The following is a 26747-nucleotide window of genomic DNA, read 5'->3' as shown; positions in this document are numbered from 1 at the left end:
TCTGCACCTGGCCAATGCACGCCCGAGAGAAGGCCCAGCAAGAAGTGATGTACCACATGGTAGCAAGCAGAACCTGGTTGGCCACAACCACTCGGCCAGCCAGAGATAAACGAGCGGTACTCCAATACAGAAGCTTCTTCCGAATGCTCAGAAGAAGGGGGGCTATCTGCTGCTCCGGAGATATGTCAATGCCCACATAGCATCCCAAATAGCGCACTGTAGTGCCGGGGGGCAGCCACCACTGAAAACCATCAACTGGCCTCCAAGTTGGGGGGGGCACAGAACTGACCCACAATCCACACGACTTGTGCCAGTTGATCAAAGCGCCCGAAGCTCTGCAAAACCTGTCCATGGTGGCTGAGGCGAAGCGGCGGAGGTTCTCCTCCCCTCCCTGAAGATAGGTAGCAGTGTCATCCGCAAACTCCGAGTCTAGGAGCTCCTCCGAGGTGCGGATGGGGAGCTGGAGGCCGCGCAAACCTGTATCCTGTGCCGTCAAAAAAGTGCTCATGGCCTCCGCCACAAAAAGAAAAAGAAAGGGCGGCAAGGGGCACCCCTGCCGCACCGAGCGCGAGAGCTGGAACCTCTCTCCGCGCACGCCCTGTATCAGCACCTGGCTATGAGCCGATGTGTAGAGTGCAGAGACCCCACGGATCCACTGTGAGGGGGGAAGCCCATCCTCTCCATAGTGCCTTCCAAGAAGGGCCAGTCCACCCGATCATATGCCTTCTCGAAGTCGAGAAGGAGCACTGCCAGATCCTCCTGCCGAAATCTAGCCAAAGCCGTAGCCTCCCAAAAAGAGAAGATGTTATCCAGGATGCTCCTATCCTGGATGAAGCCTGTCTGCGTGGAGTGGATGATGTCCGGAAGGTGAGGCTGAAGCCGCTTGCTGATCGCCTTAGCTAGGACCTTGTAGGCCGTGCCTAGCAAGGTGATCGGTCTCTGTCTCCTCCCTCTTTGGGGATCAAGTGAATCAACCCCTCTGCCATGCTGTCCGGCATGTCTCTCGACTCCATAATCTCCTGGAATGCCAATCTGAAACCCCTATGCAAGAGACCCCAGTACCTCTGGAAGAAAGTCACTGAGAGACCATCCTCTCCTGGGCATTTGCCCCGAGGAAGTGCCTAAAGAGCCTCCTCCAGTTCCGTATCCGAGAAGGGGGAGAGAAGGGAGTGCTGCAGATGGGCCGGCACAACCGGTCTCGTGAAGCTCCAGACTGCCTCCCGAGCCTCTCTCACCCTGTCATCTGCTGGCTCAGCAGAGAGCAGATCCCTGTAAAAATCTGTGGCTATCGCCCGAACCCTGGGGGGATCCACCACTACCTGGCCATCAGCCTGCCGAAGACGCCTGAGACCCTCTCGTCTAAAGCGAGGCCCTGTCGCCTCAAAGAAATCTCGAGTCACTCTGTCTCCAGCCTGTGTCCAAAAAGAAGCCCGAGCATGGAATCGGAACTCCACCCTCCTCTCCTCGATGGATCTGATCTCTGTGCGAGCTGACTCCATCTGCTCTGAAATCCAAGGGCTCGTAGGATCCCTCTCCTGGAGTCTTTGAAGGGAAGCTAGACTCCTCCGCAGGCTCCTCTCCTGCTCTCTGAAAGCCTCCAGACGGTCCAGGGCAGCCTGTCTGAGCATCCTACTGATCTCCTGCAAACCCCTAGCAAGATCGCTGGCTGTCGATCCTCTCCTGAACTGCAGCTCCTGCCAGACCTGCTCAACTCTGGTCGCAATCTCGGGCTCCTCTATGAGACAATCTGGACGCTCTGGCCTCGCTCTCCTCTCGTAGGGTCCTCGATCTAGAGAAGCACTGGAAAGTGGTCAGAAAACGAGGAGCCTGCAAGTATGCCCACAGTGCCACCTCTATCACAAGCCCACTCATCAATGTAAAACCTGTCGATGCGGGAAAGGTTAACTCCTGTGGCCCGTCTATCCGAGCGCGAGAAAGATAAACTCCCCTGCAACCTGCCAAACTCCGAGAGAGTCCACGGATCCTGGCCTCTCACCTGCAGCACTAGTTCCTCCCAAGCAGCGAGCTCCGGCCCATGAATGGTCTCCTGGCTGCCCCCCATCCTGTCCTCTGCATCCTCCAGCATGTTGCAATCCCCCCCTAGGCACCAATGGTCTGGCATGGGGAGGGACTGCCTAATGGTGCTCCAGAACTCGGCTCTCCCGGTCGCCCCATTAGGGGCGTAGAAGTTGAGGAAGCCAATGCGGTCTTCCCCAACCCGAAGGATGATCCACTGCGCTCGACCCTGGACCAGAGTGCCAGAATCCACAACCTCGGATAGAAGCTGCTCGCTCCCGAACGGTTCCGGAGTAATATTGGGGCCTAAAGCAGAAGCCAAGGTATCCATTCCCGAGAAAGTAGAGAGGGTAGTGGTCAAAAGAGCAATGGAGTTCTGCAAAGCCTGCATCTGGGCTGCGATTTGTGCCTAACGTTCCGTCGAAGAAGCTTCGAGAGCTACTTTGAACTCTTGGAAATCTGATTTTGACACAAACTCGTCAAAAAGATCGGCATCAGTGCCTTCCGTAGCCGGCAAGCCTTCGCGTTCCACGAGGGGCTCCAACTTTGATTCTTGGGTCGACATCGTGAAGAGGGTACGTGAAGAGAAAATTCGATCTTTGCACAATGAAAGTGAGAGCGAACTCGAGAGCTTGAGAGCTTGAAAACTTGAGAACTTGAGAACTCGAGAGATGTGTGGCAAGAAGCCCACTTGAGGGGGTTTATAAAGGTTTCCCAAAAGCCAAAAAAAAAACTCGAAAAGCTAGGCTTAGCTTTTGTGTTTTTTTTTGTTGGATTAAATATATATATATATATATATATATATATATTTTTTTTAATATATATATATATGGATATATATATTCGCTTTTCTTATAGAAAAAAATAAACACCTTTGGAAACCTTGGAGAGGGGAGGACTTTTAAACCTTTTTTTAAAAAAAATTTAAACTCCCCTAAAAAAAACAAAAACGAAAGCACTAAAAAAAACAAATGCTTTCCTTGCGTTTTGTTTTTTCGCTTTCCTCCTGGATTAGCCTGACGATGAGCTGCCGGCGCATGCTTTTCCGCCGGCGGATGCTGACGTCTAGCTGATGGGCTGCCGGCGCCTTCACGGCAGGATGCGCCTACGCCAGCCGCTACCTGCACTGGGCCGCCTACGGCTGGCTGCCTGCCTGGCTGGAACTCTTGCGTAGACTTGGGCTGGCCTGGGCGCTGCCCGCTTGGCCGAGGTGCCGCCTGGGCTGGCTACGCTAGCCTGGCCGCCTGGCGTAGGTCTGGGCGTCGCCTGGGCTTGCTGCGTTAGCCTGCCCGCCTGGTCATGGGCGCCGCCTGGCCACGTAGACCCATGCGCCCGCCTGCAACGTACCAACCCGCCTGCCACGTCAACAAATCTCGGCCAGCAAACCCACTCGCCAGCTCTTCTCTCGCTCTCTCTCTCATGCGCCAAAAAAACAACGAAAAGCAACATGCGTTATTTTTTTTCTGTTTCTCTCCCTGCAGGTTATACAACTGCACAACAAACATGCCTCTTCTTTGCAAAAGCAATCAACCCTATTACACTACCAGCTCCCATCAACATGGGGTTCTTTGATGAAGAAAAAACACATACAAAATCTGAAAACTGCAGTATGCAAACAGCAAGTTTTTTAACACATACCGTTCTTCGACCTCTTCTTCTCTACCTACCGACTTGCTCGTTCACGAGGTATGCTCTGATACCACTGTCAAATCCCCACGGATCCCCTCGTGATCGATCTTGGTTTGAAACTCGAATCCTGCAAACAAACGAACAAACAAACAAGCAAGGGGGTGCAGGCCTGACTCACCTCCCAACCATGACAGCCGTGGGCGAGCCCACAATCTTGGCTGTCCCCACCGAGCCACGAGCTAAGCTAACTAGGTTGACGTACCGACCAATCTCCTCCTCGCGACGTCCCATACCGCCACGAAGCTGCCCTCGCGGGCCTCGAGACTGCTGTCGGCCTCGGCTGCATAAAGCAGGTGCACGTCTGCACTAGATCCAGGCTCCAAGACCATAGAGCTCTCACAAACTCGCGAGACTCTCTATATTACAATAACTAACCTTGGCCACCCTTTTATAGGCTCTTGGCCGGTCATCGGGCGTCCACACTTGGCCGCCCGCCCGTCCATACTTGGATGCCCGCCCGTTAGTATATCCCTAACTCAGCTCGTCAATCAGTCTGCCTAGTTCCAAGCTTCCCCAAGCCTCGAAACTAGTCTGGCATGCGTATAGCACACGGTAGATACCCACTGTGCACATGACACACATTCTGTAGGGAGAGACACATACGGTCAATTTGGAAAAAAGAGTTAAAGTATTTGCCCGACCACCTCATGGCTATCCTTCCTATTTAGAGGGGCATGAGTGGAGATTGTGCCAAGGTATGAGACTCCCCCGTTCGGGATTGAGCACAATCTTGCCTTACACTTAAGCAATTAACACAATTAAACAAGTTGAAAATGGCACCACAAAATGAAGCTTAACAAAAATGAAAATTGAAATCACTTGGACACTGCACTAGGGCCGCAAAGGGCCAACCAATAGATTGTATTATCAAGGTTCCTGTTACAAGCTTCACGGGCACTCACATGCCAAACTGTCCATAGGCATTCATGCAAATGAAAACAGCATTGCAAACATCGTTGTTGATGTGGTTGATTGCTTCCATAGCTTCCATTTGATTTCACAATCTCACTCCTCGATCCCTCATAGCTAATCAAATGCAACTATGCTCCATTGGCATCCATACACAAACATTGTGTGTGCCAAGACCGAGACATAGGACCATAATGACTAGTATTCGGATCTTGAGTAAATGAGAGAGCGCTTAAATGAGCTCTTACCACAATTCTGCTTCTTGCCTTTTGAGTTCAACAATCGTATGGTTTATGTCCATACTTCCAAGGGTCCATTTTCATTAGGGTCTCTGTAAATTAGGATTTTTAGCAAGTATTCGGACTCCAAAATTGGGGGTTTTGGATGCAAAAGATGCCCAAAGCAGAGGGCTATAGATGTACTATGGTTGCCCCAAAATTAGGGTTTTTGAAATTAGGGTTTCTAACAGAATTAGAGTTTCTATAAATTTGGTGATGATAGAATACTTAGGAGGCTCCATATTCATGAATAGAAGAGGAATTTTGCAAATTGGTGATCATATGGAGACTATATAAGTAGAAGACAAGATTTCTCAAGCTTTCATGGCTATGGGAATCATGAAAATTCCATAAGTGTGTGTGTGTGCAAAAGCGAAAAGAGAAGCCCCCATATGGGGGGCGCCCACTTCTAGAGAGAGGAGACAGAGGGAGATAAGCTTTCACAACATGTAAAGGATGAGTGGAGGGTGCCTGTTAGGCCACCCGTCCAAACCATCCCTCCTCTTGACATGTGGGAGGCCGCCCAAGCTCATAACATGCAAAAAAGTGCGCCTAAATATGTACCTGGCCGACCGGGAGTGGAAACTGATCCAACCTCTTTATGAATTGTCCACCCGAACTTTAATTAAGTGTGGGCGCCCAAACTCACTTATAACAGGGACAGACACACTTATTACAGTGTGGACCTGCAAAACAGAAAAATTTGCCATTTGCTCATAAAATAAGCAACATAGAGTAAAGTAGTATACTTACCACCTGCCTGTCTACATCCCACAAGCGAGATCGAAAGACAATTTCACTCGCACAGTTTTCACAAGAGGGCGACCCTTACTCATGAACTACACGCACAATTCACGCATGCAACAAAACAGTTCATGCAAAAACAAGTTCAAAACCTAACATACATAAATGCAATGCAAGAATGCACCATGGAACAGTTTCCCATTTCATTTAGCTAGTAACCCATGGTGCCATGTTCTGGATATAGGCGTAGATCAATATCCCCAGCCTACATAACCAGCCTACTGGCTCTTGGTGTTGACAACAAGTCCTCGACCATGCCAATCCATCTTATGGAACTCGTCCATAAGCCTGAAGCACAGAGAATGCCCAAATAGTGACAGTTTGGAGTCATATTTACAGGCCTCGTGTTCAGTGTGACTATTGCTGCCACTGATAGATTAGCATGAGGGCAAGCCTCCCCGGCTCGTTTTTTGAGACGCTGCTTCCATGCACAATTTTAAGAACCCTACACTAAGTGTTGGCCCTTTGACACTTTATTGCACCTAGCAACTATGTATGGAGCAGCCATTTGATGACCAGGATTGGGGGAGGATGTGTGGGAGTATCGAAAGGCTTCGGGTGCTGATGTTGTCACGCATGATAAGGAGTGCTTGGAGTCCACCCTTAGAGTGAAAACGTGCACCCTTGAACGGTATGTGGTTCGGGAGGAGTAGCATGCTTGTTTCAGCTTCATATGCACAGGATGCTCTCACGGTGATTAAATGGGATGACAACACCCAGTATATGTGGATGCGTTCAGCCAGGCTTGGCTTGAGGTTGATGTACATTGCACTATGCTACTTCCCACCTGAGAAATCACCTTTTGCATGTGCGTTGACGCGAAAAGGCGAGTTACACCATGGTTGCAGACATTGCAGAGTTCTCCCAAGAAGATGTTCTCTTGTTGCGTGATTTTAATGCATGAATAGCGAGGGAACATATCCCAATGTACGATTTCCAGGATAAAGCCCTCAATGATGGGTTTGCAATCAGCCTCTCAAATACAGCACCTATTACACCATATGGGAGACACTTCCTAGAAAGAAATAAAGTAAGATGTACCAACATCTGCAAAACACCGCAAGGGTCTATGAGACTGAAATTACAATGAATCCATGAGTAACTGAATCATGGAATAACAAACTGAAAATGAAACAACAACTAAACTAAAACTGAGCAATCACTGTCGAAATTGTCAAGGAAAGCCCTACGTCCTACACCTAGGTTCAATGTAAAAAGTGCAATGCATCCTCAAAAATAGTGATTGGAGTCATGCATGAGCTGATTACATACAATGAGATGTCCCGTTGGCCTACGACAACCTTACTTGCTTCCCAGATAGTGGGGAGACGGAATCAAAAGCTTTGAGAAATCCACAAAGCAACAATATACATGCTGCTTTTGTGACCTGGCCTTCTCTATGATGGCCGGTAGAGTGAAGATATGATCCAAGGTGGAGAAATTCCTCCCCCCATTTCAGTATGGGCTAGACTCCCCACACCACCACCTCTCACGACAGGAGATAACCCGGACCATCCGGTTGGATCTACTTGCCCTACGCATACATTGGACTTGGGTGTCGTCATCAGAGATAGGGACAAAATGTGACTTCTACAGGGAGCATTTTTTGAGACTCACCAGGGATGGAATCCCAAGGTACATGCAGATCCACATGACCAGTCACCATGCTATGCGCATCGCGATTGGCCAGCTCACAGTATCCTCCCACCGCCTCAGAGCAGAGAGTGGGAGAGCTCAGAACATAGCGGATAAGGCTCACTATATATTCGGACACCTAGCATATTATGAAATACGGCCCGCGGGGGGCGGGGGGGGGGGAGAGAGAGAGAGAGAGAGAGAGAGAGAGAGAGATGTTTTCACTGCCTCTTTCAAAAGCGTTTCGGGCCATTGGCATGGGTGATGCAGTATGAGGACCAGAGATGTCTCAGGACGTACCTGATAGAGCTCAAATGACATAGGGACAGAGTACTGAGAAGACATGCTGAGAGACAATGCCAGCCCATATAAGACATTGCCCAGAGATCCATCACTGATTTCTTAATGGCACAAGCATCCACATCAGCCACCCGCGCCAGAACTGCTGCATCGACATCGGCTCATACCAGCAATACACATGAGCCATATTCACGTCCCAGAGCAGTCCTAAGTGGGCAGGCCTACTCCATCCTACATGCCACGCGCCCTCGACCCAGAGCATCGAGGAACTCCACCACATTGACAGATCCATGAGATTCTTTGACGACATGACATGCCCTCTACCATAGAGGCATCTCCCATGAGGCAGCTTATAGAGTCATATTTCAGTTTTCTGTTTTCACGTTCCTTTTTCGTTTTTCCATGGTATCATTGTACTATTCATGGTCTCATAGGCCCTTCGGGTCTTTTGTGGACATTAATCTCTCTCTCTCTCTCTCTCTCTCTCTCTCTCTCTCTCTCGGATATTTCACTGCATCTTCGGGGAGGGGTTCGGGCCACTAGCACGATTGATGCAATATAAAGGACCAAAGATGTCTCAGGATGTACCTGATAGAGCTCAAACGACATAGAGACAGAGTATTGAGAGGACATGTTTAGAGACGAGGCCAGCCCATACAAGACATTGCCCAGAGATCCATAACTAATTTCTTCACGGCAGGAGCATCCACATCAGCCACCCGTGCCGATAACACCAAATCAACATCAGCTCATACCAGCCGTACACACGGCACATATTCACGTCCCAGTGTTGGCCAATAACCAACACAGTAAGATTAACATATTAATTGAGTATGAACAGACAGCATACAGTAATAGGAGACAATCACCCTTACAAAAAGATGGAGACAAAGATCACCGAACACTGAATTTTATTGATATATGTCTCTGACTGAATCCCTATAAAAATATATATATGATTGTTCTTTGCACTGATTATCAGTTAGGATATGAAGCAGTATCGCTTATTCAGTTACAGTTGTTGGTGTCTAAGGATAAACTGACTAAGGTATAAATTGAAAGGAATTGAAAGGTAATTACTAAGGGTTATTTCCTAAGCTAGCTCCTGGCACAGTCGGTGGGTTCCTAAGCTAGCTCCTAGCACAGCCAGTGGGTTGTCCGCCCCATGGACAAAAGTCAGAGCCACAGACCTGCTAGATGGATTTTGATGGTAAGAAATAATGAAGCTGGAGGGTAAACCCTCTTGTTGTGAAATTCCTATAGATCCAAATCTGGTTGTGTCATCTGGAAGTCGGATATGTGCTTCAATCACATGTGCATCCGGGTAAACTTCTTCATACATTTGATATTGTCACTGAAGATAAGCTTGGAATACCTCTAGCTCTGGATTACTCTGGCCATACCCAGAGGGTAATTACAGATTTCTTCAGTCATCATGCATCCATTTCTGAGCCCACTGCCAACACTAGCAGTCCGGACCTCTGCCCTAGAGGGGTCTTCAGTGAGAGAGCTCAATCTATTTTATAGGCTAGACATCCCCAACCCAGATCATCACGATCCCCCTCCAGAGAGATGGGGATCCAAGAAGTTTTTCGATACCATGACATGCTTCCATCACAGAGGCCAGATATTATCTCGGCCGTCGGAGCCGTATTGGCTAAAGAGGGCATCATTATTAGCTGATCATGGCTAGTTTCTCCCGTTCAGGGTCACATGCTGGTATCACATCTGTATACACTAGTGATAGGCGTTTTTCCTTTTCTCTCAATTACTTTTTCCATGGAGATATTATTGTATCACTTACGGTCTCATAGACCCTTGGGGTCTTTTGTAGATGTTAATATTACTTTCTTTCTTTCTTTCTTTCACACACACACACACACCAAACAAAGGATGCCTTCAAACATAGCCATTTTACAAGGCAAATGCTATTTATTCAAATCAAAAAACACTACCTTTCGGCCAGAAAATTTCTGCTCTAGCTCATGGATGTAACCTTTCACATCAGATCTATCAAGAGCTTTGATAAACCTTTCAGGATCAATTCCAATAGGAAACTGTAAAACATAAAAGAAGCATCTAATCATTCGCGATAGAAGCCATAAAGCACTAATTCATCAGGAACAAAAAATAGCTCCTAAAAACCCTCAAGGCTTGACCAATTCAAAAAACTGTACGCACATCAAAAACCTGCTGAATATACACACCAATAGGTGCCCTTAGTTCCTAGAGAATCAAAGTTCAAGTAATTAGTTCAAGGGAGAGAGGAAAGTGAGTGTATAGCCAATGTTACCACCGTTAGCCTCAGGAGGAGGAAGAAGGGGGAGGGGAGAGATCTGAAAGAACAGAGTCAACCCTCTATAAGGTCCAAAACAGAGAGGGGCTGCCTCCTTGGCTAGCCACACTTGGAAGGGAGTACGTATGAGGGAGTGAAAAGAAGAGCCACCTGTAGCGCCATCTGATGCCATTGGACATGAATGGCCTAAGAAAACCACCCTCCATTCTTACATGAACCTTGAGTTGCCTAAGGGTGTTTCTAGCTACCGTTGAGCAAGGTCTGTCCAAATGGCACTAACAGACTCCAATCATCACCACCCATGCTCCAACCTAAAGGCGATGATAAGCTATCGACATTAGAAACAAAGTGCCCTTGCAGAGGCAAAAACTCGGAGGCATCCCCATAACTCTCATAGGATCTAGCCTGTCGTACCTTCCACCTACCAATCTTCCTGAGTGACCCATTGCTGAAGCTTGATCTGCCACTGAAGGTGCACTGGAGTAGGGAGAAAAGGGAAATCCAGCCGTGTAGCGAGATCCTTACAATTCCAGTCCTCAAGGCCCACTTTGGTTTAGCGAAGGTTTTAGAAATACACCAAAATACCATGTGACACTGGGGATATGGGCATCCATTCATTAGGTCTATAGCCAACTAGGTGTGAACAATCTCTTAGTTAAAAGATAGGGTTTGATGCCTATAAAAGGGTATTGTACTTGGTGCTTCATATCATATCATTCATAATACAATCACCTTGTATTTTCCCAACTCGTTCTCTCTTGTGTGCTCAAGCTTTCTCTTCTCTCTCTTCTTCTCACTCCGCAACCATGGAGAGATTTCATCCTCCATAGCTCCATGGTTGATCCTGTGATTGCCAACACAGTATCAAAGCCATTCTTCTAAGTGATTCATGCTTAATCCCTACTCATCATCATATACCCTAATCATGATTAGTGAGTAATTACCCATGTTATCATTTTTCGCCATTTATTCTTAGTTAGGCCATCTCCTTCTCTACCCCCTGTCATTGGAGCCTTGTTTGCTCTCCAAACACAAAACCATTGCTCAATCCATCAATTGGAGCCTCTTCCCATCTCAAGGACACACCCGGCAGCAGCCTCAATTGATCGAATTCACGCTGATTAACACCGGGAGCAGTTGATTAAAAAAATGCTACAATTTTGGGCAAAAACGCAATGACAAGCTACTTGCACACTTTTGGCCTAATTCCAGGCTACCCCGGGGGGTTTTTGATGATGGTGAATCCATCTACAGCATCAGCTTCACGAATAAACGTCTACAAAAGCCGCCTCCAGCCTGGACATTCAAAGAGAAGCACTTTTGGTAAAGATAATATTTATACCATCATAAGGCCAGATGAATCTAAACTTACGAATAATTTTAAAAGAAAGAAGAGAATCACCAAAAACAAACAAAATTTTCGTAAAGATAAGATTAATCTTGATTAAGCATTGTTAATCATGTATGTACGAGTTCAAAACTCATCAATTGGAGCTGCTACTATTGGGTTTGTGCTTACTTTGCAAAAGCCCCATCATTTGGTGCTTCAATTGAAAGCTCCAAGTTGCCCCTTCTTCTGTACTACTAACAGTAAATTGCATCTACTAATCAGTAATTAATCGGCACTAATCCTTGTGTTCTTGGACCATTGAGGGTTCAACCCTACCATTGGGGACTTGGTATTGCTTGTCAAAGCTTCATATTGGTGATTTGCCCCTCCAATAGTGCTCTCCAAATCAGGGTATTTTTTGCTCAAATACAGAAAATTATTTTCACTAATACCATAATTAGTGCTAATCATCTAAAGTTTTTAGGGCCATTAGTGATTCATATCTCACATTCAAGTGTTGCTAAACCTCTGTAAAGCATCAAATCAGATTTGCCCCTTGATTTGAGTAGTCAATTTGTTAATCCAAAACCGGATATAAATCTGTATTCGCATTGTGTGAGACAATGGGAATTATGAGCTTATATGTTTCATGTAACTCATCTATCATACTGATAAATCAATTGTACAAGGGCAAGACACTGGCCACATTGACAAGGCTAAGACCCCTTTAAGCAGATTTAATGCATTATCATCTGAAAGGGATATGCATCATCATCATGTCAAGACTCAAGCTTCATGAACACATTGAGAATAAGATCCATCTTTGCCTACATGGAGTTCATTACACAATGAAATCAAGAATGAAGAAGACCAAGGGCATTTACATCGACATTACGAGCTATATCAAGAAGATCTTCATCAGCATATTGGTCATCGAGGGGAGATTCTCCCTTTATTTCTAAATTCTATTTTATGTTGAGTCAAAGGTTCTCCGCCCGGGTCATCCCCCAAAATCTGAATCTTTTGGACTTTTTGGGTTTGTTATATAGCCTTGATGTTATAAAAGACATAGGTGGTTTCTTAGACCTAGGTGGTTTCTTAGTGCAGCCTACCTATGGTCACCCCTCTATTCTAAGTGAATTGTAATCATAACTAGATGTCTAGCATCTGTCATTTCATTAACTGGCATTGTAAACCACCATGAGTAAGACCTACGGGCACTTAGATGGTCATCATAAACAGCATTGTAAACAGTAAGTTAAGTAGAGCTAGCATTGGTATCATAGTAGATAAGGGCATCTGGTCAATTAGGTCTATAGCCAACTTGGTGTGAACACTCTAGGTCTGAACAACCTCTTAGTTAGAGTAAAAAGATAGGGTTTGATGCCTATAAAAGGGTATTGTACTTGGTACTTCATATCATATCATTTATAATACAATCACCTTGTATTTGCCCAACTTTCTCTCTTGTGTGCTCTACCTTTCTCTTCTCTCTCTTCTTCTCACTCAACGACCATGGAGAGATTTCATCCTCCATGGCTCCATGGTTGATCCTATGATGCACTGGAGTAGGGAGAAAAGGGGAATTCAGCCATGTAACGGGATCCTTATAATTCTAGTCCTCAAGACCCACTTTGGTCTAGCCAAGGTCCACCTCTCCCATACAAAGCAGCCATGCCCGATCATCGGCTATCACTAGAGGGAGCCATCAGGGGTGCTCCAACTGGAGCTATGTGTGGAAGGTGAGCCACCGATCACTTCACCGGTTAGTTTGTGTGCATCTTGCATTCGCGAGCAAGAGGCTATTTCATTTTGTATCAAAGCCACTCAAAAGCTTCAAGTGTATGATCTTCATCCTCATTGTATGTGTTGCTATTTCTTATTCTAAGTGATGGTTGGATTCTTGCTGGTTTTCATGGTGCTGGAGGAGGTGAAACACATTCTCTCCCACGAGAACCATAACTAGTTTCAGTTGTCTTGCGTCCAAAAATATGCGACAAGAAAAAATCCAGTCACATCTCACCCAGAGTACTGAATGGCCATAGCACTATGAGATCACTTTGCATCCTATTATGGAGCAAGCTTTCTGTCCTCACCTCATCTCTAACAGGCAACTGGTATGATCGTGTAATGCACAGCAAGACCTTTATACCTTTATGTTAGTGAGCAAGAAGCAATCCACTTTGATCTTTATTCACAGGAGATAGAGCCGAAAAGAGAGAGAATGCACAAACGACACCATGTCAATTTCCATTCTAGTTCTCCACTTTTGGCCTCAGTTTGCGAACTGAAGGGGCAATCTAAGAGCGTCCATCTCTTTCTGAAAGGTTAACTCGAGATCCCTAATCTGCCTACTTAATTGTCGCGTGCACACCTATCAGGTGTACAAATGACATGGCATCATAGTTGCAAGCATTCGTTGCATTTGTGCATTCGCATTCGAGTTTGCCAAGTTTGCTAAAGAATGCTTCAAACCTTGGCGTAGATGGCCAATTTCCAAAAGAAAACCATCTCGGTAGACTAACATGTCAAATTTGGGGCTTTTCTGGGAGAGTTTCAAATTTCAAAAATATCAATAGACACTCTACCTGGAAGTTGTAGGCTTTAGGCTATAGTGGGCGACGGATCACACACCTTCAAGCTTCTTCACAATGTTGAAAGGTGAATGGCGATTGTACTCCCTGCATTGCAGTTTACTTGAGTGTGATTCCCAACATTCAACATTTTAATTCGGTACGCTTTGATGAGCCATGCCACCCAATGTTTAGTATTTACACGCTACCCAAGAAAAACCTAAAACATGGCCGGCCGCCCAAATTTTTAAGCTGCAAAAAAAGTCAAGTTTGCAAGGTGTTGCAAACGTGAGAATGTAGCAAACGTTTGCTAACCTATGCAAATGAGAATGTTTGCAACTATGCATGGCATCATCAAGCATTCATAAGTATTCAGCAGATAGCATTCAAATTTCAGGATCATTAAGTGTTATTCAGAGCATTTTAATTATTATCCAGGCATTCCCAGCATGTATGGAACTGGTTCAGCCCCATCTTCAGCACATAAGGCAATCATAGCATCTAGAGCATTTAATAGCATTTATTATATCAAGTCGGGGCCTGTTACAACCAGCCGACAGAAGCATTCAGTAGCCGACAGCATTATTTGGAGTATTTAATGAAGTCGTGAGCATTAACACCTGGCCAACTGCAGTAAAGGTACCCGACCAGCAGCAGCTCAGCATATAAATAGAAGCGTGTCAGATTCAGTCCATTATCTCTCATATTCAGCAGGAGATCTCATCCTCTTCAACATTTCCTTCCTAGGAGACAAGGGAAGTCAGCAGATCAGGAGTAGTCAGCATATTCAGCATATAGTTCAGCTTCCTACCTCCTACATAGAGGGAAGCCGGCATCCAAGGGTGGACCTCAGCAGTGGAGCAAGGAACAGTCATTCTCCACCAGCATATTCAGCATAGATCTATTTATAGATCTCATTTGTAACCATTGCATATAATATAGCTGCATTGCATTGACAACTTGGTCTTATCTCTTGAGCATCATTAAGTGAAGTTTTAGTTAGCCTAAGGTTGTGATTACTACGATCAATCCCTCACATGTCACATTAATTAAGGGCCCCCTCCTGCAACCAGGAGTATTTGCCCTTCAACTTACCCTATGAAACGAGAACGGACTCCTCCAAAAGTAGGGAGCTAAGATCATCAAAATCCAACTGAGTGGATGTGACCTGGCACCACAAAGATCGAGAAATCACATCATAGTCCGGAGGAGGCTTACTAGAAGGGTAGGGACTCGTGGAGGAAGAAGGAAATGTACAGCCACTTGTCTAGCAACTCCACATGCAAGAGAACTCACCAACAACTAATGCTGATGCAGAATTTGCAGCCAAAACTCCAATGCTTGCCCCTGTAGAAGAAAGCGCAGCCAAGTACCTGGCCGGCTGGCCTCTGTAGGAGAAAATGCAGCCACCAAACTAGCCGGCTGGCTGGACCAGAAAACGCAACAGTGTATGAAAACAAAGCCACTGTTCGGGACTGATCTGCAGCCAAGAGGAGCTAGGGCAGAAAACGCAACGTACAGATGAGAAGGCGGGCAGATTTGCAAAAGACGGAGTAACCTGAACCTAAGCGAGTGATACCATGTTGGAGAATGCACAGGCGGAAGCATAAACAAGACGAGAGAGAGTAGAGAGAGCTTGTGGACAAGATCACCTTTTATATTAGCTTGAAGCTTTACAATGGCAATAGGCCAGCAAGAGATGTTGAACTTGTGCAAGGGAAGTGGATGAAATAGTGGATAATGGGGGAACTCCTTATATAGTGCATGAGTGAGCTGGCCGGTTGCTCACAAGACAAATAAATAGGAGAAAATGCATAAAATACCCAATAATAGGTACAGCCCCAAAACACTCAGATGCATAAATTTCAACACTTCCGTCTTCTTATGTGGAAGAGAACCCCCCTGCCGATGCCAGTTGAAGCCCAAAATTCCATTTTCTCCTTTGATGATGGATGTCATTCTTCCCCAGAAAACTCATGGGTAAATCATGTATGCCTTGTAGATGCAAGATGCTTAGAATGACTATCTTTACTGGACTGCTAGGATGACTTCTATACCGATGCAAGCCATGTGCTACCCTATATGCTACGCAAGAATGCAAATGAATGGGTTGCTGATGCATGCCTCAGGGGAAAACCCCAAGGATGGCCTGCCAGATCTTGAGAAATGGATTTAACTAAGTGGAATCGACTATCATGATGCTTTACTGAATGACTTAAGGGATGAACTAAGGTTGATTACCCTGTAATGCTCTGATACCAATGTGACATGAGAGGGATTGATCGTAGTAAAACAACCTTAGCCTTAACTAAACTATACTTAGTAACACTTAAGAGATAAAGAAAGGTTTCAACACAATGCAATGGTTACAAGTCAGATTTGAAAAGATCTACGAAGATGATGCTGATTGAATGCTGAATGTTGAACTGTTGAATGCTGAACTCCACACCTTCCTAGGGCCTTGGGCTGAAGACCACCAAAACGATAAGAGAGAATGAACTAAATGAGGTGCTTGGCCTTTTATATGTGAACTTGATGCTGGTCGGTTGTACCTAGGACTATCGGCCTGCAGAAATTATCCATGACTGAGACTAATACCAGTCGGCTGCATTAAATGCTGTGGCGGCTGTTGATATCTCCCTGTCCGCTGCTGTACACTCCTGTCCACTGCCCACAATGTTGGCCTAATGCTTGAATGCCATGCTTAATGCCAAGAACGCTCTGCTTAATTCTTATGAATGCCTAGGTGTGCATGTGACAATAGCTCTTTTAGTGGCAAGGAGTGACAAGATGGACCTAAGAAGACCCCTGAAGAAAAGATCAAGGAGGCCGTTACTGGACAGTCAGATGAGAAGGAGCGGTACTTGAAAGAGAACCGTTGTTTTTTCTGCTACCACACGGGACATGCCAAGAAGGATTGTACCAAATGGCAAGCGGAAAAAGGCAAACAACCAGCCTCTACAATGGCTACCGCCACAGCTGTACCACCCCCACCCTCAACCACCAATGTTGTTCAGCTTTTGCCCGCTTTGAATGCAGTATCCGCAGTGGTATTCGATGATAAGCAGGAGGGCGGCATTGAGGAGCGTCAAAAAGGTCTTATTCAAGCTTATGGCGCAGCGAAGGGGCAGCCCTTGTGCCGTATCATTTGGACGTGGACGGGTTCACTCCCAACCTGCATACCCATATTTCCTAAAAAGCTCAACAGTTTGCCTTCACAATCCAAAAGGCTCAGTTTCATAGGGACTTCATCGTCTCGCCCCTTCTCGGGTGTGACATGATCCTTGGAATTCAGTGGTTCTTGATTGGAGGCAGGACACCTTCACGATGGTCGAAGGTTTCCTTGAGCCTACTATCATTCACGGGGATTGCAGCATCCAGGATACTCCGCTATTTCCCACCTTCAAGCCAATAGAGCTATTAGAAAGGGAGTTGAGTGTGCGATGATCTATAGCTGCCCACGGCAGATAGCGACATCCACCACGACTCCATTAGAGCCACAGATGAAAGGCCTTCTCCTCCAGTTTCAAGACATCATGTTGAGGGATGATCTTCCACCAAGACCTCCACCCTCTCGTCCTGAAGACCATCGTATAGAGTTGTTGCCTAGAGCTAAGCCACCCAGTAAGTTTCCATATCGTCTTTCCAAGGCATTGCAGCTGAGTTGGAGACGCAACCAGCACAGTTGCTTTGGTCTCGTTTCATTGGGCCTTCATCCTCTCCATTTGATGCACCGATTCTTTTTGTCCACAAGAAGAAAAGACCGCACGTGTCTGTGTGGATTACCGAGCCTTGAACAAGTTGACAATCAAGAATAAGTTCCCCATCCAAGGATAGAGTACATCCTTGAAAGACTCAACGTGAAACCGATCCCGTCAAGTGGGAAAGACTCAGTTGGACACCTACACGTTTAATAGCACAACTTTAAAACCACAAATATGAAATGGACAACTTAAAACAACTTGAAATTTAAATGAACAGAAATGGAAAGATGGACACCAGCACTGGGGCCGGAACGGGCCGACCCCCCCCTCAATATATGATATATTTATTGGGAGTATTTAAAGAATACAATGCTCCATGGGTTCTGAGAACCAGATAATGTCCATGTACATATGAAAACAGTACTAAACAAATAGCTCGAATTTCGATGTAGAAGCTCGAAGCAGATTGACCACTAGTGTGGTCCAATCGCTACGGTCCTGTGCTTTCACTGGACTCCGCGGAGAGCACCACACTGGTGTTCCGAGACCACGCACAGACAGGCGCTCTCGTACTAACGCCTGGCTCTCCCGATCTCAGCACCTTTGGACCGAGGTTCGCCCATATAGCTTGGACAACCCGGCACCGAACGGGTGTAGACCGAGCGGGACGAATCTTTTACCAGGTTTAAACATATAATACTTTACTCAAATCTGAAAATCACTTACTTGTAGATGGTTGATATGAAAACCAATCCTCAGAGTATGAAGAGGTCTTCCAGGTGATGTGGAGTCTCCTTGTAGAACACCAATGGAGATAGGATGTACCACCTTTGTAAGATAAAACAAGCAGCACCTATTTGCCAAATTACTGCCGCCTGTAAGAGCATGTAAGAGGGTTTTGGCTGCAACCAGTAACACTTGGCTGTAGACTGCGTAGCCCGCCTGTAGAAGTGAAGGTGGTGTAGGCGCAGCCACCTGTGGTGTAGAGAGCAGCCCACAGGATAACCAGCGCAGCCACTAGTTTAGGTTGTAACCGCCAGCAGAGGGTACAGAAGTGTAGTCGCCTTAGAGAAGATCATGCGCAGCAGTACAGCCTGTGGGTAAACACCAACCTGCGCAGCCACCTGGATGACAACATGCGCAGCAGTACGTAGATAGGTGGTGGCCACCTGTTGTGCAGTTCGCAGCCAGCCGCCTGGGGACAGGTACGTGCAGAATAAAGGAGCCGCCTGCAGTAAGCTAGTCGCCAGCAGAATTATATGGGAAGAGTCGCCAATTGGTGAAAAATCAATGCCAGGGAGAAGCGATGGATGCTACGCTTGAAGGGGGCCCTTTCTTTTAATAAAATTAATGTGGAGTTTAACTCCACGCTTGCATGAGGGTGGGGGAGTTTGGGTGGGTGCCTTTGCCCACCCCCACACTCACTTAAATGGGGCTCCCCACCTTGGCCCCAAAGTGGGTGCCCAAAGTGGTGCCCACATTTAAATGAATGTGAACACTTCACCTTATAAATCAAAGGGTTAGTATTTAAAACATTAAAACAACATGTACCATATACTTACCACCTGTTCACATGCACTGAAACTCGTCAGAATACAGGGCACACTTCACGACTCACTGGCAGGCGTCCCCGCTCAGTAAGTAACACGTCAGGCAGGCAAACACACGAATACATGTCATACGAAAACAGTTTCAAACATGCAAAATATGTGTGCATGTGCAAAAAGTAACATGGACATATCTCCCGTTCATGGAACATGTACAAAATATCTGTCGGCACAAAACTGGCACGACATTTATTACATAAAAACCTGGTCTTCCTATGGAGTGACAGTCCCATAGGTAAGACAGTTCCAGGCACGAGTTTCCCTAGGTGTGACAGTCCCATAGGTAAAACACGGCACAAATACTGGCTCTTCCATGGCGTGACAGTCCCATGGATCGAACACAGTCCAGGTCATACACGGGTGGCACTGATCTGGCTCCCGTCCATACGACACCATCCTGCTAACACACGGGTGGCACCAGTCTGGCTCCCGTCCATGTCAGCAAAATACTGGCCTCTTCACATGAGACACCGGCCTGGCCTCAAGTGAACGAGACGCAAAAATGTGGGAATGGACCAAATGGTCGGCCAATTGGTGACATCCCCCCGGGCTTCTAAAGAGTTGACCTCAACTTAAAAGCCTCAAGATATGCGTGCAACAATTGTGGATAATCTGCAAAATAATCTTGATTTACCCATTTGGCATCAATAGGCAAATAATTCTTAAACTTCACAAGGTATCTCCTGGAAAGCTTTCCTGCAGGTAGCTTTCTCTCCTTGTGAAAAACAATCTGTTCTGGCTGGAGGATCTCCTCAAGCTCTTCAATCTCTGGCGGATCTTCTGTGACAGGCTCAGCAGGATCTGGCCCCACATATTTCCGAAATAGACTCACATGAAAAGCATTGTGAATCTTCCAATGATTAGGTAAAGCAAGCCTGTAGGACACTTCATTGATTTTGTGAATCACCTTGAAGGGTCCATAATAGCGAGGAGAAAGCTTAGGATATGATCCTTCTCGTCCTGGCCTCTTCCGAAGCCTAGCCTTCTCAAATTTCAGCAATACCCAATCACCTTCTTTGACTTCCATGTCCCTTCTATGCTTGTCAGCAGCCTTTTTATGCTTATCCTGAGATCTTGCAATGGCTGTTCGCACCTGACCAAAGGCAACATCCAAGTCTCGAACATATTCATCAGCAGCAAAAATCTCATCCTTGGTACGAAGGATGGGTGGCAAGACCACTCTGCCATAAATAATCTCAAACGGAGCCTTTCCTGTGGAAGCATGGATTGTATTGTTGTAAGCAAACTCAACAAGTGGAAGATACTTCTCCCATGCACTCTTCTGATCTGCCACATAACACTTCAATAAATCCAACACTGCTGAATTCGCAGCTTCACTTTGGCCATCCGTTTGGGGATGATAAGCTGATGAAAATTCAAGCTTAGTACCCATATTATCAAACAAAGCCCTCCAAAATAGGCTTGTAGATCTGGGATCTCTATCCCCAACAATGGATTTAGGCATACCATGATGCTTGAAAATATTAGCAAGAAAAAGCTTTACCATATGATCAGCTTTAATGGTTTTCTTGACGGGCAAGAAGTGAGCTTGCTTGCTAAACCTGTCCACAATAGTCCAAATAGCATCATTCCCATGCTGGGATCTAGGCAAATCCATAATAAAATCCATCGTAATACTTTCCCAAGGTTGCGAGGGAATAGGCAATGGCTGAAGCAAACCTGGAGGCTTTTGCCTGTCAAATTTCACCTTTTGGCAAGTAATACATGCACGCACATAAGCCTCAATATCTTTAGGCATGCTTGGCCAAAAGAAATACCTCTGAATCATGCGAGTAGTAGGCATAATACCTCTATGACCAGCATAAGGTGGAGCATGACATTCGTCCATAACCTTTGGACGCAAATCCTTCACCACACATAGGCAATTATCCTTCATGAGATAACCCTCATTGATAACATAAGAGGCATGTGAATGACCAGCCATCAAATCAGTCCATATATGGCAAAAATCAGCATCCAAATGATACAAATCTCTCATAGCAGATAGATCTCCATGAGAGGCCACTGAGACTGCAGCAATATAAGGCCTCCTAGATAGTGCATCGGCCACGACATTTTTCTTTCCTGGAGTATGCACAATCTGAAAATGAAACATGGAAAGAAAATTCGCCATTCTCATTTGCTTCTCTGAAAGCTTGGTTTGAGATAGAAAGTATCTCAAGCTTTGATGATCTGTCTTGACCACAAATTCAGCCCCAAGAAGATAATGTTTCCAAATCTTTAAGGCGTGAATTACAGCCAAGAGCTCTTTCTCATAGATATCCATATGAAGCTCAGCATCATGCAAACGACGGCTCTCGTATGCAACTGCATGCCCTTCTTGATTTAGGACAGCTCCTATGCAATCACCACAAGCATCACATTCAACTACGAATGACTTGTGCAAGTCAGGAACAATCAATACTGGACCACATATGATCGCATGCTTGAGCTGCAAGAAAGCATCCTGTTCCTTTGAAGTCCATTTGAAAACAGTTTTCTTCTTTGTGAGATCATGTAGAGGAGTGGCAATCATAGAAAAATGCCTTATGAAACGCCTGTAATACGAACATAATCCCAGAAAACTACGTACTTGATGTACGTTTTGCAATTCGGGCCAATTCCGAATAGTCTCTATCTTTGCAGGATCCATTGTAACTCCATCCTTGGATACAATATGTCCCAGATAATGAATCTCTGAAAGGAAAAACTCACTTTTCTTGGCATTGACGAAAAGTTTATGCTTCCGCAACTCTTCGAACACTGTGACCAAATGAGTTCTGTGTTCCTGCTCATTCTTGGAGAAAACCAAGATATCATCAAAGAAGACTCCTGTAAACTTGCGATGGGATCGGAATATCCTATCCATCATACGATTAAAAGTAGCAGGAGCATTGGTGAGACCAAAAGGCATTACCAAGAATTCATATAATCCGAAGGCTGTCCTGAATGCAGTCTTATGGACATCTTGTGGCACCACGCGAATCTGGTGATAACCACTCTTCAAATCAAGTCTGCTAAAGCAAGCTGAACCATCAAGCTTATCCAAGATATCATCAATACGTGGAATAGGGAATCTGTTCTTGATGGTAAGCTTGTTCAAAGCTCTATAGTCTACACACATACGGAATGATCCGTCCTTCTTTTGAACAAGAAGCACAGGAGAGCAGTAAGGTGAGGAACTGGGCTGAACCAAACCTTTCTCTAAAAGCTCGTTAACCTGCTTCATAATTTCTTCTTGTTGTGCAGCACTTACTCGGTATGCGGGTTTGTTAGGTGGAGAACTACCTGGCACAAGATCTATGCAATGATCTTCGGGCCTTTGGGGAGGTAGTTCACCTGGCAATGAGTCAGCAAAACAGTCTTTGAATGCATTAAGAAAATTCAGCCTATCATTAGACATAGCATCCACACTTTGATGATTTGGCACAAGACTATCACGCACAAAAATCAAGTACGCTGAAAGACTCTTTTTCATTGCTTTATTTATTTGGATGTGTGATACAACTGGGATAGAATCCCCTTCTTTGCCAGCATCAATAAGGTGCATGCGGCCTTTATGCATAAAAGAAATCATATTAGACTTGTAGTCTTTGCGGGGCTCAAGCCTATGATGCCACGGCTTGCCCAACAATACATCACATCCATTCAGTGGAGCAACTAAGAAATGCTCATTATCCAGATAGCCCTGAATATGAATACGCAACTTCCCAATCAAAGGGGTAACCTGCACCTCTTTGCCAATAAATGCAGCTTCGGCTTCAATCTGAGGTCCCATGCTTTCAACCTCAATTCCCAATGCAGCTGCCATTTGCATAGAGATGAAATTGTCAGTTGCACAGTCATCAAACATAAAGAGTGCGGGCTGATCCTTGATTTGCCCCCAAGCCTTGCAAACCATTCTCTCTTTAGCATCATGACCTGTATTACCTTGCACATCAGGAACTGCATGAACATTTGCTTTGGTGTGCTTGTCCTCGTGCTTTGGTTTGCGATCTGGGCATTGCCGGAACATGTGGTCTTTGCTACCACAAGAAAAGCATTTTCCATCCTTAGCATATTGCTCTCTTTGCTCCGGGGTTAATCCAAATTTATTCTTCCTTGGGCCCTGTTCTTTGGATGTGATATTTTCAGCTTTACCACCCTTGTAAGGCTCTCGGAAGTTCTTTTTAGGTGGCTGTCCACCCTTTTGCTGATTTGGGACAGCCTTGTCCTTTGCCTTGGAACCTCCTTGATCTTGCTTGATCTTGAGCACCAATTGCTCTGTAGCAAGGGCAGAAGCTGTGAGTTGCTGCAACGTATGTTTTGGGTGCAATTCAATACCCGATCTATATGCAGGTTGCAATCCAGAACGAAACTTCCTCTTTCTTTCCTCCTCAGAGATTAACATGAAGGGAGTCACTTCCAGCAACACTTTCCAAAATTTGTTAACATACTGTTGCACACTCTCGTTATCTTTTTGTTCCAGCCTATCCCACTTTTGAGTGAGAGTTTGCTCTGCATTGGGTGGCAAGAACTGAGCATAAAATCTATCTTTGAATTCCTTCCAAGTAGAGATGGGATCCTTGGTGATCTTTTCGGTGATCCACCAATGGGCAGCAGTGCCTTTCAGAAACATGCTAGCATGGCGCACCTTCGACTTTTCTGTAAAGTCCTCATCGCTAAAAGCAATGTCGAACTGTGCCACAAACGCTAACACCTTAGAAGCATCGTGTTCACCATGAAAGACATCAAATTTGACAGATTTATCACCTGCTTTGAACTCCTTGAGCTTCCTGGCATGAGGCTCATGGTCCTCTCTTTTTCTTTTCCCCTTATCCAACGGGGTAGCCCTGTCTGCATGGGCTCCATGGGCCGTCATAGAAGCTTCATGGGGCACGGTGGCATGTGCTCCACGAACTCGAAGCTCAGATGCATGTGACTTACCTGCATATGGCATGGTCTCTCCATGAGACAACTCAGAAGGCAAAATTTTTCTGGAAGCAGACCTGTCACCATGAGATACATATCTTGCATGCATGTGACTCTCATGCCCTCCATGAGCACTGGCATACATACGTCTGTCAGGCTTAGTGCCTTGTGGAGAGGATGCATGACGAGAGGTGACAGTCACCTCTTCCTTTTGCATAAAAGATTTCAGCCTCTGTGATGCGGGATCTCCATGCTTCAAACGAGGTGGATTTCTGAATTTTAATTCTCCGTCATCCCCCTCTTTGATATCACCTTTGCGAAGGAGATAGGCAAGTGCCAACTCCCTTGGTTTCTTGCCCACTTCACGAGCCATTGATTCAAAGGTTACATCAACCATAGCCTCAGCCTTCCTGGCTTCAATAGCACTTTGTAGATGAGGATCTTCATGCAAAAACTTCAATTCTTGCTCTTGAGCCTGCAAAAGTTTTCTCATATGTTCCATTTCAGCCCTCATAGCATCAGGGTCTTGTTCAAGCATAACTGTCTTTCCTGGAGACAGTTGACCTTTGGATTCACTATCCATAACCCTTTCAAGGGGCTTGTGTCTACCTCGCAGGGCATCAGACCCACGAGAAGCACTAGAGGGACCCCTCGAATTTGGTACTTCCAAAGGGTTGCCTTGGCTGTCCATTGTGTTCAAAGTTTGCTAAAAGCGGGATGTCCAGTACACAGGTTCGTTTCCCCACTAGGAAGAGGGAAACAACCGTGGCTCTGATACCAATGAAACCGATCCCGTCAAGTGGGAAAGACTCAGTTGGACACCTACACGTTTAATAGCACAACTTTAAAACCACAAATATGAAATGGACAACTTAAAACAACTTGAAATTTAAATGAACAGAAATGGAAAGATGGACACCAGCACTGGGGCCGGAACGGGCCGACCCCCCCCTCAATATATGATATATTTATTGGGAGTATTTAAAGAATACAATGCTCCATGGGTTCTGAGAACCAGATAATGTCCATGTACATATGAAAACAGTACTAAACAAATAGCTCGAATTTCGATGTAGAAGCTCGAAGCAGATTGACCACTAGTGTGGTCCAATCGCTACGGTCCTGTGCTTTCACTGGACTCCGCGGAGAGCACCACACTGGTGTTCCGAGACCACGCACAGACAGGCGCTCTCGTACTAACGCCTGGCTCTCCCGATCTCAGCACCTTTGGACCGAGGTTCGCCCATATAGCTTGGACAACCCGGCACCGAACGGGTGTAGACCGAGCGGGACGAATCTTTTACCAGGTTTAAACATATAATACTTTACTCAAATCTGAAAATCACTTACTTGTAGATGGTTGATATGAAAACCAATCCTCAGAGTATGAAGAGGTCTTCCAGGTGATGTGGAGTCTCCTTGTAGAACACCAATGGAGATAGGATGTACCACCTTTGTAAGATAAAACAAGCAGCACCTATTTGCCAAATTACTGCCGCCTGTAAGAGCATGTAAGAGGGTTTTGGCTGCAACCAGTAACACTTGGCTGTAGACTGCGTAGCCCGCCTGTAGAAGTGAAGGTGGTGTAGGCGCAGCCACCTGTGGTGTAGAGAGCAGCCCACAGGATAACCAGCGCAGCCACTAGTTTAGGTTGTAACCGCCAGCAGAGGGTACAGAAGTGTAGTCGCCTTAGAGAAGATCATGCGCAGCAGTACAGCCTGTGGGTAAACACCAACCTGCGCAGCCACCTGGATGACAACATGCGCAGCAGTACGTAGATAGGTGGTGGCCACCTGTTGTGCAGTTCGCAGCCAGCCGCCTGGGGACAGGTACGTGCAGAATAAAGGAGCCGCCTGCAGTAAGCTAGTCGCCAGCAGAATTATATGGGAAGAGTCACCAATTGGTGAAAAATCAATGCCAGGGAGAAGCGATGGATGCTACGCTTGAAGGGGGCCCTTTCTTTTAATAAAATTAATGTGGAGTTTAACTCCACGCTTGCATGAGGGTGGGGGAGTTTGGGTAGGTGCCTTTGCCCACCCCCACACTCACTTAAATGGGGCTCCCCACCTTGGCCCCAAAGTGGGTGCCCAAAGTGGTGCCCACATTTAAATGAATGTGAACACTTCACCTTATAAATCAAAGGGTTAGTATTTAAAACATTAAAACAACATGTACCATATACTTACCACCTGTTCACATGCACTGAAACTCGTCAGAATACAGGGCACACTTCACGACTCACTGGCAGGCGTCCCCGCTCAGTAAGTAACACGTCAGGCAGGCAAACACACGAATACATGTCATACGAAAACAGTTTCAAACATGCAAAATATGTGTGCATGTGCAAAAAGTAACATGGACATATCTCCCGTTCATGGAACATGTACAAAATATCTGTCGGCACAAAACTGGCACGACATTTATTACATAAAAACCTGGTCTTCCTATGGAGTGACAGTCCCATAGGTAAGACAGTTCCAGGCACGAGTTTCCCTAGGTGTGACAGTCCCATAGGTAAAACACGGCACAAATACTGGCTCTTCCATGGCGTGACAGTCCCATGGATCGAACACAGTCCAGGTCATACACGGGTGGCACTGATCTGGCTCCCGTCCATACGACACCATCCTGCTAACACACGGGTGGCACCAGTCTGGCTCCCGTCCATGTCAGCAAAATACTGGCCTCTTCACAT

General features: G+C 45.9%; 1 protein-coding gene across 1 annotated transcript in view; it reads right to left on the bottom strand.

Moving 5' to 3' along the window:
- Nucleotides 1–26747, bottom strand: part of LOC147606977 (alpha,alpha-trehalose-phosphate synthase [UDP-forming] 1-like) — a 119402-nt gene that overhangs the window by 50311 nt on the left and 42344 nt on the right. The window contains exon 5 of the mRNA XM_086791507.1: nucleotides 9587–9688. Within this exon, the coding sequence (XP_086647633.1) occupies nucleotides 9587–9688 (102 nt within the window). The remainder of the gene's footprint in view (nucleotides 1–9586; nucleotides 9689–26747) is intronic.

The sequence above is a fragment of the Cibotium barometz genome, chromosome 56 (assembly GCF_041138505.1).
Source record: "Cibotium barometz isolate CiBa-2024 chromosome 56, ASM4113850v1, whole genome shotgun sequence".
Classification (NCBI taxonomy): Eukaryota; Viridiplantae; Streptophyta; class Polypodiopsida; order Cyatheales; family Cibotiaceae; genus Cibotium; species Cibotium barometz.
This window is presented reverse-complemented; position numbering and strand designations above follow the sequence as displayed.